Source organism: Suncus etruscus, chromosome 5 (genome assembly GCF_024139225.1).
Source record: "Suncus etruscus isolate mSunEtr1 chromosome 5, mSunEtr1.pri.cur, whole genome shotgun sequence".
Taxonomy (NCBI): Eukaryota; Metazoa; Chordata; class Mammalia; order Eulipotyphla; family Soricidae; genus Suncus; species Suncus etruscus.
This window is the reverse complement of record NC_064852.1, coordinates 37196795-37213726: the sequence shown is the minus strand read 5'-3', so window position 1 is coordinate 37213726 and position 16932 is coordinate 37196795. Positions and strand designations below refer to the sequence as shown.

Sequence of the window (16932 nt, the reverse complement as noted above, 5' to 3'; positions counted from 1 at the left end):
TACTTCAGAAGGACGGTGATTCGAATTCCGGCATCCTATATGGTCCCCCAAGCCTGCCAGGCTCGATTTCTGAGTGTAGAGCCAGGAGTAGTCCCTGAGCGCTCGGATGTGACCCCAAATAAACCCCACCCCCCAAAAATGTGTATGCCTTTTATTGTAAAACGTCAATAAAATATCCCTTTGCTAAAAAATCTGGAAATCAATGGAATGAACAACTAAAATTGAGACAATAAGAGAGAAAAAAAAGATACACAAAATAGATTCAACTGAGAATAATATATAATAAGATAAAATTCCAAGTTTGCTAAAAGTGGACAAATTTAATTTACATAGTTTTTCTTTTTTCTCTTATTTTATTTTCTCTTATTTTTTTATTATATATACTTTTTATTTTGACCATATTGGCTTACATATCTTTCACAGTAGTATTTTAGGTACATAATTTACACATTTAATAACCAATGGGGAAATTATTATTAACTCAAAGATTATAAATGTATATAAAATTTAAAAATAAACTCATGTAAAGAATACAAACATATTACAAGACATGCCTAAAAATTTCATTAAAAGCCAGCTTCCTGGGAGCAAAGGATCAAATTAAAGTGATCTACTAAAGAACTGTATTGGAAAGTTAGCACAGCCAGAAAGACATTTGGCTTCATACGGCTGACAAGAATTCAATACTGGCATAGCACAAGGTCCCCCAAGCTTTCCGGGAGTCATTTCTGAGCATAGAGCCAGGAGTAACCCTGAGCACCAGTAGGTATGGAAAAAAAAAAGGATTGTACTGTGATTCAGACATGGATTGAAGATAAATGATTTTAGATAGATCATGAACAGTGGGATAGTAGAATCAACTAAAATTATTTTTCTTCATTAAAATCTTATCCCAGATAAAAGCAAACAAAAACATCACTCCAAATCTGCAATATTATAGTGTATCAATTTTTAATTGTATTCTTGATAAATTAATTTACAGAAATTGCATAGATACAGTGGAATTGACTCATGACAATTTATGACAGTGATGTGCATTAACTTTGAACCCAAATACTATAAACTTAAACTATTGCCAGAATATTACCTAAACTGTAATAAATTGCCTTAATTTGAAATATTTTTATTGAAAATGAGGGTTTTTATAATGTTTTATTTAAGCACCATGATTACAAATATGATTGTAGTTGGGTTTCAGTCATACAAAGAACACCCCCTTCAACAGTACAACATTCAAAACACCAATGCCTCAGATCTCCCTCCTCCCCACCCTATCCAATTAGAGACAGACATTCTACTTCTCTCACTCATTAACATTGTCATGGTGGGGCCGGGTAGGTGGCGCTGGAGGTAAGGTGTCTGCCTTGCAAGCGCTAGCCAAGGAAGGACCGCGGTTCGATCCCCCGGCATCCCATATGGCCCCCCCCAAGCCAGGGGCGATTTCTGAGCACATAGCCAGGAGTAACCCCTGAGCGTCAAACGGGTGTGGCCCAAAAACCAAAAAAAAAAAAAAAAAAAAAAAAAAAAAAAACATTGTCATGGTACTTGTTGGTGTTCTAACTGCACTCACCACTCCTTGAGGTGAGCTTCATATCGTGAGCCTGTCATCCCGGCTCTCATCTCTGGGCATTATTAAAATAATGTCTTTTATTTTTCTTAAAACCCATAGATACGTGAGACTATTCTGTGTCTATCTCTCTCCTTCTGACTTATTTCACTCAGCATAATAGTTTCCATGTCCATCCATGTATAGGAAAATTTTATGACTTCATCTCTCCTGATGGCTGCATAATATTCTATTGTGTATATGTACCACAGTTTCTTTAGCTATTCATCTGTTGAAGGGCATCTTGGTTGTTTCCAGAGTTTGGATATTATAAATAGCACTGAAATGAATATAGTTGTGAGGAAGGAATTCTTGTGTTGAGTTTTTTTGTTCCTAAGAGTGAGATGGACATGAGATGGTACCAAAATGAGTGTTCTTTTAAATAAGAAAAAACTCTGTATATTGTGAGCCACTAAAAGTATGAAATCTATAATGAGACAGAGAGAAGATATTGATGACAGAAGTCATATTTTATAATTAAAAACATCCACAAATTATGGGCCTAATTTATTAATAGATATTTTCAAATTGATGATTTAGTAAGTATACACCACTACAGACTAAACAATTTTTTTAGATTTAGCTTAGATTATGTGATTTAAAATACTGTTAATGATAAATTCTTATACATGTAATTCTAACACCACCACACCCATCACTGTGTACTCACAGTCATTCCCCATAAATCCTAATTACTCTTCCGTTGAGCCCACCTCAATGTTGATGACCAACTCAATCTTATGGATCAATTGTCTTGTTCAACTGCCTTTGACCACTTGTTGTGAATATTGTATATATTTAAACCTTATATGTGAGAGAGAATATATTGTATCTTCCCTTTCTTTTCCCTTGCATCAGGAAGCATGAGAACCTTTAATTCCATCTATGTCACTGCAAATTTTATTATTATTTTTTCTTAGAGCTTCCCTGTATTCTATTGGTTATATGCCACAACTTTTTGGTCTATTCGTCATTGTTTTGAATTTGGGTGGTTTGTATATTTTGGCCATGTCATATGTATATCAATGAATATATATATGTATATATCTACATTTACATATGTATTGGAGAGTATATGTTAAGAAGTAGTATTAAAGGTTTGTATGAGAGTTCTATTTCTTAGTTGAACAGATATCCGTATTTTATTTCAATAGAGGTTGAACTAAATTGTATTACCAATAAAAATGAATAATGGTTCCTTTCTCACCACAATCTTGCCAATTATGGCTGTTTCCAGAATTAAATATGCATAATTTCCAAAGACATTATGATCATATCTCATTATTTCAATTAGCATTTCTCTAATTATGAATGACAATGAACAACTTTTTCAGTGTGTGGCCATCCTGTTTTCTTTTGGAAAGCACAATTTAGCAAATCTAAATTCAAAATTCTGTGACTTCCCTATTTTTCAAAAATAGGAAATACTCACATTATTCTGGCTTGCAGAACCAGGTCCACTCAGTGATGTTCATCCAGGAGGTATAGGGACCATCAGAGATATAATTAATAGTTCTTGGGAGAACTGCACAGTACTGGCATTAAATTGAGGCTTTCCCAACTGCTGGCTATGTATTTTATGACTTCAAGCCACATCAATAACTCCTTTGATAATTTGCTTTAAAGTGCATCCATTTCTAAAGCCAGCCATTTTAAAAAATATACCCCCCCAAAGGAGGTCTATATGTGGTCTAGATTGTCCTAGAAAATGAAGGCTAAGTTATGGATATAGCGTAGTCAAGAATGGAGTAGTGGTGAGTGTGACATATTGAGATCAGTGGAGGAAAGTAGAGATAGCACAGGGAAATTTTGTGAGATTTGGAAATGGTGCAAATTTGATGCTGAAAAATCATCTGAAGTGGATATGGCTAGCAAACTTGAAGAATAAAGTTACCTAATTTATTTGTTGAAGTTTTCATGTTCAAATGAGTGCCCCAGCCAATATGCCCCTTAATTTCCATTAACAGTATATAATGTTTGTATGAGTGGCTCTTTGTTTGAGTACTTATGTAGGGTTGGAAGAAGATTCTGGTATCTGGATTAACAGAACCAAACTACTACATTGAGACATGATTATTGAAAATGCTGTGAATTCTGGAAGTTCACTGCAGTTTTTTTAAAAAAATTAGACAATAAAGGTTTGGATTAGAACCAAACTTTAATTTAGATAGACTTTTATGTCTGTCAAAGTTTTATAATTAAGATTATTCTAGAAATTAATATTTTAGCTAAGCCAAAGAAATTAGTGTAGTGCATGTACTAAAAAAGTCAGTGTAAATGTGGAAATAACAATTCAGAGCTTTTTTGTTAAGGTAATATTAAATGACTAAATGAGAGAGAAAGAGAGACATACAATGATTATATTTCTGACCTCAAAAGAAAAAGATATCTGAAAGTTATCTTCCAGTTAAACTTACAGTAAGTAATTAAATTTCTAGTGAAATTTGGTGGTGAGATTGCTAATGAGTTAGGAATATCTTTTACTATCTCAACAGTTAAAATGCATTTCTGAATAAACAGATGTACTATGAGTTTATATTGATTACATATTGCCTCAAGACTTTTCTTTTGTATCTAGAAAAGATAGAAATCCTATGTGATAATTAAGATCACATTTACAGTATTAAGTAACTATATAAAAGCAACCTATGTAACAATACAAAAAGAATTCTATATAAATTAAAACTCAACATTAAAATATAGAATATAATATTGCATGTCTAAATAATGAAACAAATATGATTAGTAAATTACTAAACAACTTATCAGCATTCATGAGTTAGTGCTACACATAACATTCCATAAAAATAGTATTGGAAGTCTAGCAAGATATTCTTTTTTGCACATTTTGTTGTTGTTGTTGTTGTTGTTTTGGGTCACACCCGGCAGCGCTCAGAGATTACTCCTGGCTTTGTGCTCAGAAATCCCCCCCTGGTAGGCTTGGGGGACCATATAGGATGTCAGAATTTGAACCACCATCCTTCTGCGTGCAAGGAAAAACGCTACCACTGTTTTTTGCACAATTTTTATTGAAGGACTGGGTTTACAACATCATTAATTGAACTTTTTATTTTTACAACTTAATTTTCTGTGTTGAGTATTTTTAGCACCATCTTCGATATTCAGGAATTACTATTGGTCATGCTCTGGAGAACATGTAGAGTTGCCACAAACTTAACCCAAATGGAATGAATGCAAGGCAAGCACATTATCCACTGTACTATATTCTGGAGTCTGAACAAATTATTTCAATAATACACCCATCACCATAGAGTCTGTTTTCTATACCAGTATTCCAAGACCTCTCACAGTGGCTTCCCATCTCCCTACCAGTATAAGCACAGTTCTATATACAAACTTTCCAGTTGCTATGACTTTGGGCATTTTTTTGTGATTCCTTATATCCCATCTATAATAAATACATATTTTTAAATTTTTCTGGTTTGTGACAACTATGTAGATATATAATTAAACTACTAAAATTTCACAAAATTAAAAATAAGTCACAAATTGATAAAGTTGTGGGTTTTTTTCACCACATCCAAGATGCTCAAGACAAACTTCTGGCTCTGCTCTTAGAAATCACTCCTGGTCAGGCTAAGGGAACTATATGGAGAGATTTAACCTAGATGGATTTAACTAGATGGAGAGAATTAACCTAGATTCACTACTTGCAAGCAAGTACTAGTACTACTATCCGACAGCCCCTTTTTTTCTTTTTTTTGTAGTTAAATGTAGTTAATTAAAATTTTAATTTTAATACAGAATATATAAAACCTACAAATATACAATTTATTAAGATTGAGAAGATAATCATGAATTTATGAGCAATGCTTTAAATAGTATTAGCAAAATTTGTGAATAAAAAGTTATTATGTCTGCAATTTCTTACTATATATTCATATGTAGTTATATATATACATATATATAAATATAGGAAAAGTAATTATTCGAGCTGGCAATTAAACACTTAATCCCATGTCAGTAGATCTCATATTTTGGACATTTTCACTATTTTCCCTCAGCCTAATATCACTTGGTTTTATTTATATAATAACAATAATGTAACACTAAAGAAGAACCAAGATTCACATCATTGATTATATTAGTGTTATGGTTTTACATAATGACTGCATATAATGACTGCTGCCATTGTTGTTCTTCTCATTTTCACCCCAAATCACAAACAAACCAAAAGACATAGACACTCGGAAATGTTTGATAAGTCGTCTGATACATGCATCTTAAAAATACATTCAAATATTACAGAGTACTCAAAAATAGTGCAATTATGTTGGGATTGCCACCTCTTTAATTTACTCAGGGCTGGTGAAAAAACTGCTCTTTGCTAATTAATAATTTACAGTTTAGGGGACTATATCAATAGCCGACCAGGGACGAACTCGTGATCGATCCACAGCATCCGATATGTTCCCTCAATCCTGCCAGCAGCTGTTTCTGAGCACTGAGCAGGAATAACCCTTTATGCTGCCAGATGTGTCCAAACATAATAATAATAATTACATTTTAAAGCCATTGCTTCATAGACCCCAGTCATTTTCCTTATCTGCCGAGTAAACATTAATCAAAATAGATAAACATGTTAAGTGAGTTCCTGAAATCTTTGCAATGTCTTATTTATCTGTAGCATGATTTGCGATTGTCTGTACAATTTATCTACACTATAAATTGCATTGGCCCAGATGATAAAGAAATATTGGTGTTCAATAATAGAGGTTGAAAAATATGGATATTAGATACAAATTAAGTAATATTTTAAATTAGTACTTCTTTGTAGGTAACTTCTTACCAGATCTAGCACTTATTCAATATTAATGCATGCTTGTTCACTACAAGACATAAAATAGAACACACATATTATTTATAAAAGGCTGAAATTGAACACAAATGTTAAAAATAACATTAACAAAATGTATACCAAGATACAGTAATTACAACAAAACTATGTATTGATTATATTGTTGAATGAGAGTTAGCAAGTAAAATCATATACTGTGTGATACCATTTATAAAACAAAACAACATGAAGATTTATCTTGAAGGGCTGGAATGATAGCACTGCAGGTAGGGAACTTGATTGCAGAGGCCTACACAGATTCAATCTCTGCTATCTTAAGTCATATGGTCCCTTAAGCCTTCTAGGGGTGATTTCTGAGCACAGAGCCAGGCAAACGCCCTGAGCACCATCAGGTATCCTACAACACCCCCCAAAAAGATTTGTCTTGATAGAAATGAAAATAGTGGCTGCCTAAAGGGAGAGGCCATAATGAGAATGCAAACCCTATATTAGCAGTGATCTTTATCTTATCTGGCTTGCAGTTGCTTGGTCATCTTACTTGGGCATAATTGCATTAGTACAGATATTTAATTAGTAAAATGTAAACCAATTATAAATATTATTTTTAATTAAATATGAAAAATAAACATCACTTTTAAACTTCTAGTATGACAAGAGTATCCTTACATAACTCAAGAGGTTTTTTCATTTTTTACATTTTTATTAATTTTTATTAATACTGCCATTGTTTATAACTAATAAAGACTGTCCACTAATCTCTCTGTATGGTGCCCTTTAAATTGATTGCCATTCTTTGTTCATAATTCTTATTGGAGCCTGTCATTGTTATTATCTTGAACTAAAGCTTAGTTGTTTGAGTCTATAGCTAAAATATTTATTAGCCTTTATCACATGTCTTAAGGTAATATATATTTAATTTAAATTCATATGAGAATTATTTATTTACAACACTCTCATTTGTCACATGACTAAATTTTGGGTAATCTTCCAAATATTTTTAAAGGGATGGAAAAAAACCTATAAATTTTTCAGAATATTATAGTATACATGACCTTTAAAAAAACTTAAATATTTAGCATCTATTGTCTTCCAAGTTAATATTTAAGAAATCCTTGATGTAGAATGCATTAGCAAACACTATGTCTTTAACAACAAATTAAACATAGTCCATTTGTAAGGAATGCAGAAAGGTGTTATTTTATTCAATATTGCATTAAAAGTACAGGACATTTATAATATGTGGGAAATGGATTTATGTGGAAAATAATGCTTTTTGATTATATAAAACTGGATGCTATAGGGATAAAAATATAATTTTATAATGTATATAATATATTATATATAATATATATTATAATATAATATAATTGAAGAATAATACAATAATCATGAACAAAATGAGAGAAACTACTTTTTTTGCTTGTGAATTTTATTGTGAATTCTTCTCTGAGCTCTTTAAAAACATTTGGAATGACAAATATATGCTATCCAACTTACACTACATTTTATAACTCATTAGCTATTATTTTCTAAGCATACTTATGGTAACTTACTAAGTTTCTCATTGTGAGATCTCTCTGTAGTATTCCTTCACAAGTCATCATACGGTGTATCTCATTTATTCAAGCATTCACCAAATGGTTTGCACTTTATTTCTATGTACCAGAGACTATTTTTATAGTTAATATATTCTATGTACAACGGTTAACAAATTAAAATCATGACCCTCAAATAAATAACTGTTGGAAGAGCCCAAGCTGGTAAAAAAAAAAAAAAAAAAAAAAAAAAAAAAAGACAAGCAAAAAAAAAAAAAACCCATAAAATAATAAATTGTGCCAACTTCTCTCTGGGGATGGGCTATGTTGTTTTATTCTTTTATCAATGACTGGACTAAGAGGTTTTGTGGTGTGTGTGTGTGTGTGTGTGTGTGTCTGCGCGCGCGCATGTGCGCGCGCAATTAATGACCTGAGACCCACTATGAACAAAAATAATTTTCTCACCTAAAAGACACATCTCAAACATTAATTTTTCATTTTCTGTGCATACTTTACACAATATCTTAACTGCTTAATTATTATAGCGACCCAGACCACTACCACCCAAGCGGCCCTAAAGAGGAGCAGGGCAGAGAGAAAGCGGTAGAAGCATCATTGCCATTCATTTCTGCAAGGCTCCTGAAGTCTGCGGGGGCAGGGGCCTCGAGAGACATAAAGAGAGATCGCAGTCAGTCTGTAGAGCTGGAAGAATTCTGGGGCAATCTGTGATTCTGTGGCAATCTGAGTGCAAGGGACAGAAAGGAAGGGGAACAGGGGGAAAGAGGGAAAAGGAGGGAAGTGGAAGGGGAGGAGTGGAAAGGGAAGGGGAAGGAGGGGGCAATGAGGAGATGGAGGAGGAGAGGAAGAGGAAAAAGGAGAGGGAGAGAGAGCGACCAGCATCTTGCTGATGCTTTTATCTGGATCTGCAGGTTCTGCTCTGGTCTTTACCCCGTGTGTGCCCCCCCAAATAGCTGCCAGATTCTCCTTTTTATAGTTGGGGCAGTTATCAATTACAGTAAGGCATATCTCAATCCATTGGTGAGTATTCCAGTCCAACTGCCATTAGAGGGGATTGAGTCATCACCCTTTAAAGGTACATTGACTAATTCCCTTAAATACATCAACACATGACCTCTTTCCTTCCTCTAAAACACATTCGTGTTTATTTACTAGAAAAAAAATCTGAAACAAAACTAATATATCAATGAAACTATATAGCATGAAATAAATTTTTTTCTTTTAAGCTTTATTTTTGACCTTCCTCATATAAAAATAAATATAAAATAAATAAAACATATTTTATTTATTTTTGAAATATTTCTTTGAAATGTTTATTTTATTTTTGACCTTCCTCATATACTCTAGATATTTAATTCATTTTATTTTGTCAATGAACTGTATTTTGTAGTTTTTTCTGACTGCAACAAGTTAGGGAAATATTATAATACCTCATATCTGATTAGATTACACCTAAATAGTAAAGATTGTGAGAAGTGCTCAGATGATGGATTTCATTTCAAAGAAATAAGAAAAGGACCAGAAGTACATATGATAAAATTAATATGAGAAGAGTGGCTGATGAATTGGTTGAGGGTGAAGAAATTGTAAAGAAAAATCTGAGCTCTCTAAGCCAAGAAATACATGTTGATAACCCATTCATCATAACATTATGATATGGATTTGTAATGTGAAAATGGCAAGACAGATTTTTAGGGAGAACATTCAGATAGATGATACTATTGTTCAGTATTAAGATTACTTTATAGGAGGCCGAGTGATGGCTCAGTATTAGGGTGTTTGCCTTGCACGCAGCTGACGTAGGACGGAACTTTGGTTCAAGCCCCGACTTCTCATATGGTTCCCCAAGCTAGGAGCGATTTGTGAGCGCATAGCCAGGAGTAGCTCCTGAGCATCACTGCGTGTGGCACAAAAATTATAAAAAAAAAAAAATAGATTACTTGCCTAGGAGATGCATATACAGTATACTTACCTGACATGCAGCTAAATTGGTTTTAATCCCTGGAATCCCTATGTATTCCCCAAACCTCCAGTACTACATTCTGAGTAGAGTCATAAGTAACTTCTGGGCTGGGTATCACCATGTATTCCCCCCAAAAAAATTTTTAAAGTTTGCTTATGTACAAATGTAAATATAAAGTAGCCATTTTAATTTATATGAGTAATGTTTATAGAAGAGAATTCAACTAAATATATATAACTAAGTAAAGCATTGCTTGTTTTCTTGATTCACTTCTTTAATAACTAAAATATGTTAATTGATATTTTTCAAAATTAAAAAATCAAACAAGACATAGGTTCCAGATATATATTTGAAAAATGGTTTGTCTGCTCCTCTTTAAACATGTGTGTTTGACTAAAATATTGTAGATAAAGGGTTTATTTGGATTATTTCTTCCAATAAATTAGAATATATTCAATTCAAGTGGAATCCCAAAACTTACTGATAAATGACTTTATTATACTAATTTCTTTTTCTTTATTTCCATAGTCTTTCACTGTGCCAGAGGGAAATTATATTGGTCTTAAAGGATTTGTTCTTCAAATGACCATGTAGGTCACAACAAAAAAAAAAACTTACTTAGTTGGTGGAAAATTTATTATTTAATGAATTATCCCCAGTGTCTTTCTGGTAGCTGTACTTAAATTCACTAATCTATAATTTCTACCTTTTATGCAAATGCATGCATACATAATACATTTCATTTATAGTCATTAGACACATTTTTCATTCAAATATTCCAAAAGCCCTGTTATTTAAAGATTCTATGATGGCATAGATCCATTCTTCAAGCATTCTTAAGCTCATTTGTACAATGAAATCTTAGAAAATAATATAAGGGATTTGTAATTGGCATTTGGGAACAGGTACCTCTGAAGAAATTAATTGGAAGATAAAGAATGTTTAAGTCTTATACTTTTTGAATAGCCTTATATTTAAAATGCCCTTGACATCACTGAAATGATCTTTTGTAGTTTTCATCTCTGAAACTTTATTGAGTTGATTTGCCCTAATAATAATGGATTTATATTTAGAGTCCTCATAGTTAGGAAAAGATTTGAAGAAAAGTGTTGCACCTATAAATAGCATGATTTGATTGAAAATATAAAATAATGAAAAATAAGTGTTTAAAAGTAATAGGTAAATGAAAAGAAATACATAGGCTTAAATGAACTTAAAAATAAAATAGGTGATGGAATGTTTCTATAAATATTTCAAACCTATTTAAAAATTCATTGACTTTGTTTCTTTGTATTATTTTAATATTATTCTTACTCTTTTACTAGTAAATTATCCTGAAGTTTTTATAATGTACATAATGTTTTTATAATGTATATAAATATATAATTTTATTATGAGCCCACCTAGAATGATAATTCCACAATTGCTAATGTGTTTTGATGCTAATATCTTCAAAGATACTTTAAATAGGCCATGTTTGTTCTTTTTCTTTTGTTTTGTTTCCCTCTGCCTTATTCATAGGAAATGATACTATCTACTGGACAGACATGGGCTTCAATAAGATTAGCCGAGCTAAAAGAGATCAGACTTGGAAAGAAGATATCATTACCAATGGCTTGGGGAGAGTCGAAGGGATAGCTATTGACTGGATTGCTGGTATAAACCCTTCGGAAATTTTTTGTGTGTGTTTTTGTTTTATATGTGTTTTGTTGAAAATATTTTGCTTCATTAAAATATATAAAACTTTATATGTATACATATATATAGGAACAAATAGTTTGCTTTACTTTTGTCTCAAATTTTTCTAATATTTTTGTGACTTTGAATAGTACTTTTAGCAGTTTTAGGCAATTTACTTTTATTTTCCATAAATCTCCTGAGACTCCTATGAGGCAAGTAAAAAGGTGTTAGTTTTTGTTGTTGTTGCTATGTCCAGCCCTACAATTAGTTGGAAATTAAAATCTATTTATTTTCCAGAAGAAAGAAATTTAAATTTGCTTTAAATATATCTAGTATATTTTTAGATTGTTTAAATCATAAATATATGTAATTATGTATTTATATCTCTATTTGTAGTTTTGTCCTTAGTAAATATAAATTTTATTAATATAGTAAATGCATTTGATATCTTGTTACATGAATGTTCAAATATTAATATTAATCATTTCTAGTTAAAGTATTTTTATATCAAACTGTATATTCAATAGACTGTATTTTTTTAGGTAACATATATTGGACAGATCATGGCTTCAACTTAATTGAAGTTGCAAGACTAAATGGCTCATTTCGTTTTGTAATCATATCTGAAGATTTGGATCAACCAAGATCTATAGCTGTACACCCAGAAAAGGGGTAATTTATAATTTACATCTTTTAGTTGGAATTGAGACTTTTTAATATTTATTTTAAAAATAGAATTAATATTAATTAATATATGTGTATACATATATTAACCATAAAGTGATTCTATGCTTATTACTAACTTATCTAAAGAGAAGAAAGTTAATTCCACTATTACTTGCACCTTATGTATGTATCAATTCAAATTAAAAAAACCAAGATTTTTTAATTTATATTTTAAACTTCAGAATCCATCCTAGGACTGCTTTTATAATAAGTAATTATTTATAAAATTAATGATTTAGTGAATTAAAGGACTGGACTGATATATTACAGTCTATCCAAATTCTATTACAATACCCCATATGGTCTCCCAGGACTTAACCAGTCTGAATAACATGGAGTATTTCCTGAGCAATAGCAGATATATCCTCCCAAAATAACAAAAAAAATAATGAATATTCAATTGATAATCATTTTTATTTGAAAATATTTTATATCTTTAATATCCATTTCTATATAGGCTAGTGCCAAATTAACATATCTGTTCCATTTTTCTTGTTTTGGTAGGTTTCTTTTAGTTTAGATAGGTATGCTTTCTTTATATTTAATATTTACACTTTTCTGTTTAGATGTTTTATTAAAATTAAAACTAAAAATATCTATAACAGAAACAAAGTCAGTTTACACCAAGTTCCACTGACATTTTATTTACTTTTTCTATTTTTTTTATAGTATCTTCATTTAAGCACCATGGTTACAAACATGTTTGTAGTTGGGAATCAGTCATAAAAAGTACACCTCACTTCACCAATGCAACCTTCCTGTCACAAATGCTCCTTCCCCCCTAATCTGGGGCCAGAGTGGTAGCACAGCAGCAGGGCATTTGCCTTGCAAGCTGCTCATGGCTGACCCAGGACAGGCCACAGGTTTTGATCCTGGCATCCATATGGTCCCTAGAACCAGGAGCGATTTTTTGAGTGCAGAGTCAGAAGTACCCCCTGTGTGCCACCTGGTGTGCCCCCCCAAAATAATGCCCCCCATCTTCCTCCACCCCAACCCCTACCTGTTTTAGAGACAGATATTCTGTTTCTCTCACTACCATTGTCGTGATTGTTATTGGTGTAGTTATTCTCTTATTACGCCTACCACTCTTTGTGTTAAGCTTCATATCGTGGGTTGGTTCTTCCAGCCCTCATCTCTATTGTCTTTGGGTATTATTGCCATACTGTCTTTTATTTTTCTTAAAACCCTCAGATGAGTGAGGCTATTCTGTGTCTTTCTCTCTGCCTCTGATTCATTTCACTCTGCATAATAGTTTCTATGTTCATCCATATATAGGAAAATTTTATGACTTCATTTTTCCTGGCAGCTGATAATATTATACAGTTGTGTATATGTGCCTTAGTTTCTCCAGCCACTCATCTGTTGTTGGGCATCTGGGTTGTTTCCAGATTCTGGCTATTGTAAATAGTGCAGCAATGAACCATTGCATGCAGAGGGCATTTTGTATTGTGTTTTTGTGTTCCTCGGGTATATTGGAGTGGTATTGATGGATCATATGGGAGCTCAATTTCTAGTTGTTTTAGGAATATCCATATTGGTTTCCACAAAAACTGGATTAGATGGCATTCCCACCAGCAGTGAATGAAGTTTTCTTTTAAATAATCAGACTTAAGGAACATAGGGGTAATTCAGACACTTGTCTAACACATGACCAACAAAGATAACCTTAAGCTCAACTGGGTGTAGCCTCAAAATATAATAAAACAAAAACAGTGTCATTAGTCTTCTATTCTCAGTCTTTCTTCATACTACAATCTGCCTTTATCCTAATTACTGTTTTAAATTATACTTACTACATCACATAGATTTTTAGTTTATGTCTTAAATAAATCAGAGAATATTGTACTTGATTTTAATATAATTCTTAAACACTTTATCAAATAACTCTGGCATGAATTCCAAATTTTGTTGGAATACTTTTAAATATATCACATCAAAATCTTTTTATTTGAACTTCTATAACTACAACTTTGGTCTTGCAAGCAATTTAAAAGGCTCATCTTGTTGTTTGAATATCTTTAAACATTTCATATTTTATTTCTTTTACCTATAGTGCTCTTCTTATTATGCTTAATTGTGCTAAATTTTACTAACTTCCCTGTGTTACTAATATGTCATAGTACTATGTTGTGACAAAATAGCTCCCAGTCTTTACATCTTTATAAATTCTGTGTATTCAGTCTTACTAATTTGCTTACTATTTTTTTCAATGGAATAATCTATTATTACAATAACTCTGTGAGAAAAAATGCTAAATGGGTTTGTTCTATTTTTATAAAACCAAAGTTAGTATAGTTAAATGATTGGTTAAGGGCTAACTGGTAGCTCCTTTTTATTAAGTTACTTAGCAGCATTCTTATTCAAAAACCTTATATTGTTTTATTCTACTGTGTTTCTTTCATTGCTAATATGACTCAATTTTTCACTGATATTAAAACAAAAATATTAAAATGAAGTATATTTATATTGATAGAATTTGTGTGCTTCTTGGGATGGAGGGGAGTAAAAACCATGATGGTTAATAAATGTATATTAGATAAGCAATATTAAAATCTTGAAATACAAAGAAGTCAATCTATATAACATATTATAAATACATTATAAATCAACTTTCATCATAAATCCAGAATAGTAGTGCAGCAGGTAGGTTGCTTTTTTGCAATCCCTGGTACTCCATATGGTCCTCCTAAGCCAAACAGGAATGATCCCTAAATATAAAGCTGGAAGTAAGTCCTGAACATAGTTTGAGTAAGTTCTGAATAGTATGATCCAAAATAAAAACAAAAACATAAAAATAAATACACACTGACTCATGTTATCGAATTGTCATATTTTTTAAGATTTTTCATAGACCTGTGCTTGGAAATGGTCCTGTCTAAAAAGTATAACACTAGGTAGCTAAACAAACTCAGTTTTTATTAATCAGAAGATTTTGATGTCGTGAATTTTAAAAAGACATTATTATCTCAGTATGATAGTACAGTAGTTAAACAGTTGTCTTTCATGCTACTGACCCCATTTAATCCCAGGAATCACATATGGTCCTCTAATGACTGCAAAAAGTGAACCTTAGACACTATAAAGTATAGCAAAAGAAAAAAAGGTAAAATAAAATAATAAAAAGAGGTCTGAGTGATAGCTCAGCTCTAGGGCGTTTGTCTGAATGGGGCTGACCTAGGACGGACCTGAGTTCAATCCCTGGCATCCCATATGGTACCCTGAACCAGGAGTGATTTCTAAGAGCAGAGCCAGGAATAATTCCTGAGCATCGCTGGGTGTGGCCTCAAAATAAATAAATAATAAAATAATAAAAAGATAATATGGAGCAGAACAAAAATTATTTTTATTTGTTTCTGTAATGACTCAAAAGTCACTTTCTATATAATTTTTATTAAGACCAATGTGAATTACAAGTCTTTCACAGTAATATTTAAGATACACAGTGACAGTTAATTAGGGCAATTCCCACCACCAGTGTTGAATCCTCTGCTCCTGTTCCCAGTATGCCTCACATACTTCAACCCTTAGCCCCCTCGAGTGCTAGTGTATAACTTGTTGTTTGGGTCACTTGTTTCTTTTGTCATAAAAGTCACTTGTTTTTGATAGAATTTCCTGCGTTGACATCTTAATATTGAACCTTCTGTCGAAAAAAATTCTTATTTGGCTTTATTCTTTTACTTGGTGCTTCATCCACACAGTGATAAAATAATCTAAAATGTATATATTAAACAATGCATTCTTCCTGCACTCAAGATGTTCTTACTAATTTAGCTTGAATAAATTAAAATTTTATTATTTTTATTAACTTAGAGATCTCTGGTATATGTTACTTTTCAATATCTGCCACACTTTTTTTTTAAATCTACATTGACTCCTCTCAAAATGGAAAACTAGAAACCCACCTTTTTTTTTTTTTTTTTTTTTTGGTTTATGGGCCAATCCTGGCCACGCTCAGTGGTTACTCTTGACTCTGTGCTCAGAAATCACTTCTGGCAGGCTCAGAAGACCATATGGTTTGCCAGGAACTGAAACCCCAGTCCACCCCAGGTGGGCCACTTGCAAGGCAAATGTCCTGACACTGTGCTATCACTCTGGCTCCAGAAAACCCTTTCCATAGACTTGCATTTGGGTGGACCTGTTACTATAATGTAGGTAGAACTTAAATAATTTCTGAGACTATAGCATAAAAAGATGATAAAATTTTCCCCGTTTCTTGGAAAATATACTTTGAATCAACCCATTCAATTGGAGAATTCCAAGCTGTCTAGTAAAAGAGCAACTAATCATAGCTATGGTCCCAACTAACTGCCAGCAGCAATGCCAGGAAATGAATTTTTAGCTTAGTTATCTTTATCTCACACAAGCTGATACTATCACAGTTGATGTGAAGAAAATCTTTGTTCCTGACAGAATTGAAAAATTGTGAACAAAATGTTTGTTTTAATATTTCCAATTTTGAAATGACTTAAAAACTAAGAGATAACTGGAATAGTTTTCATGTTGTTTTTAAAACTACAGTAAACTACTCTCTATAATTGTAATTTTTGTTGTTGTTGTTTTAGGGCCACACCAAGTGATGGTCTGG

General features: G+C 32.2%; 1 protein-coding gene across 1 annotated transcript in view; it reads left to right on the top strand.

Annotated features, from left to right (window-relative positions):
- The window catches only part of LRP1B (LDL receptor related protein 1B), a 1191264-nt gene that overhangs the window by 720040 nt on the left and 454292 nt on the right, over positions 1-16932 (top strand). Inside the window, 2 exon segments of the mRNA XM_049772845.1 lie at positions 11463-11597; positions 12164-12293. Of these exon segments, the coding sequence (XP_049628802.1) occupies positions 11463-11597; positions 12164-12293 (265 nt within the window).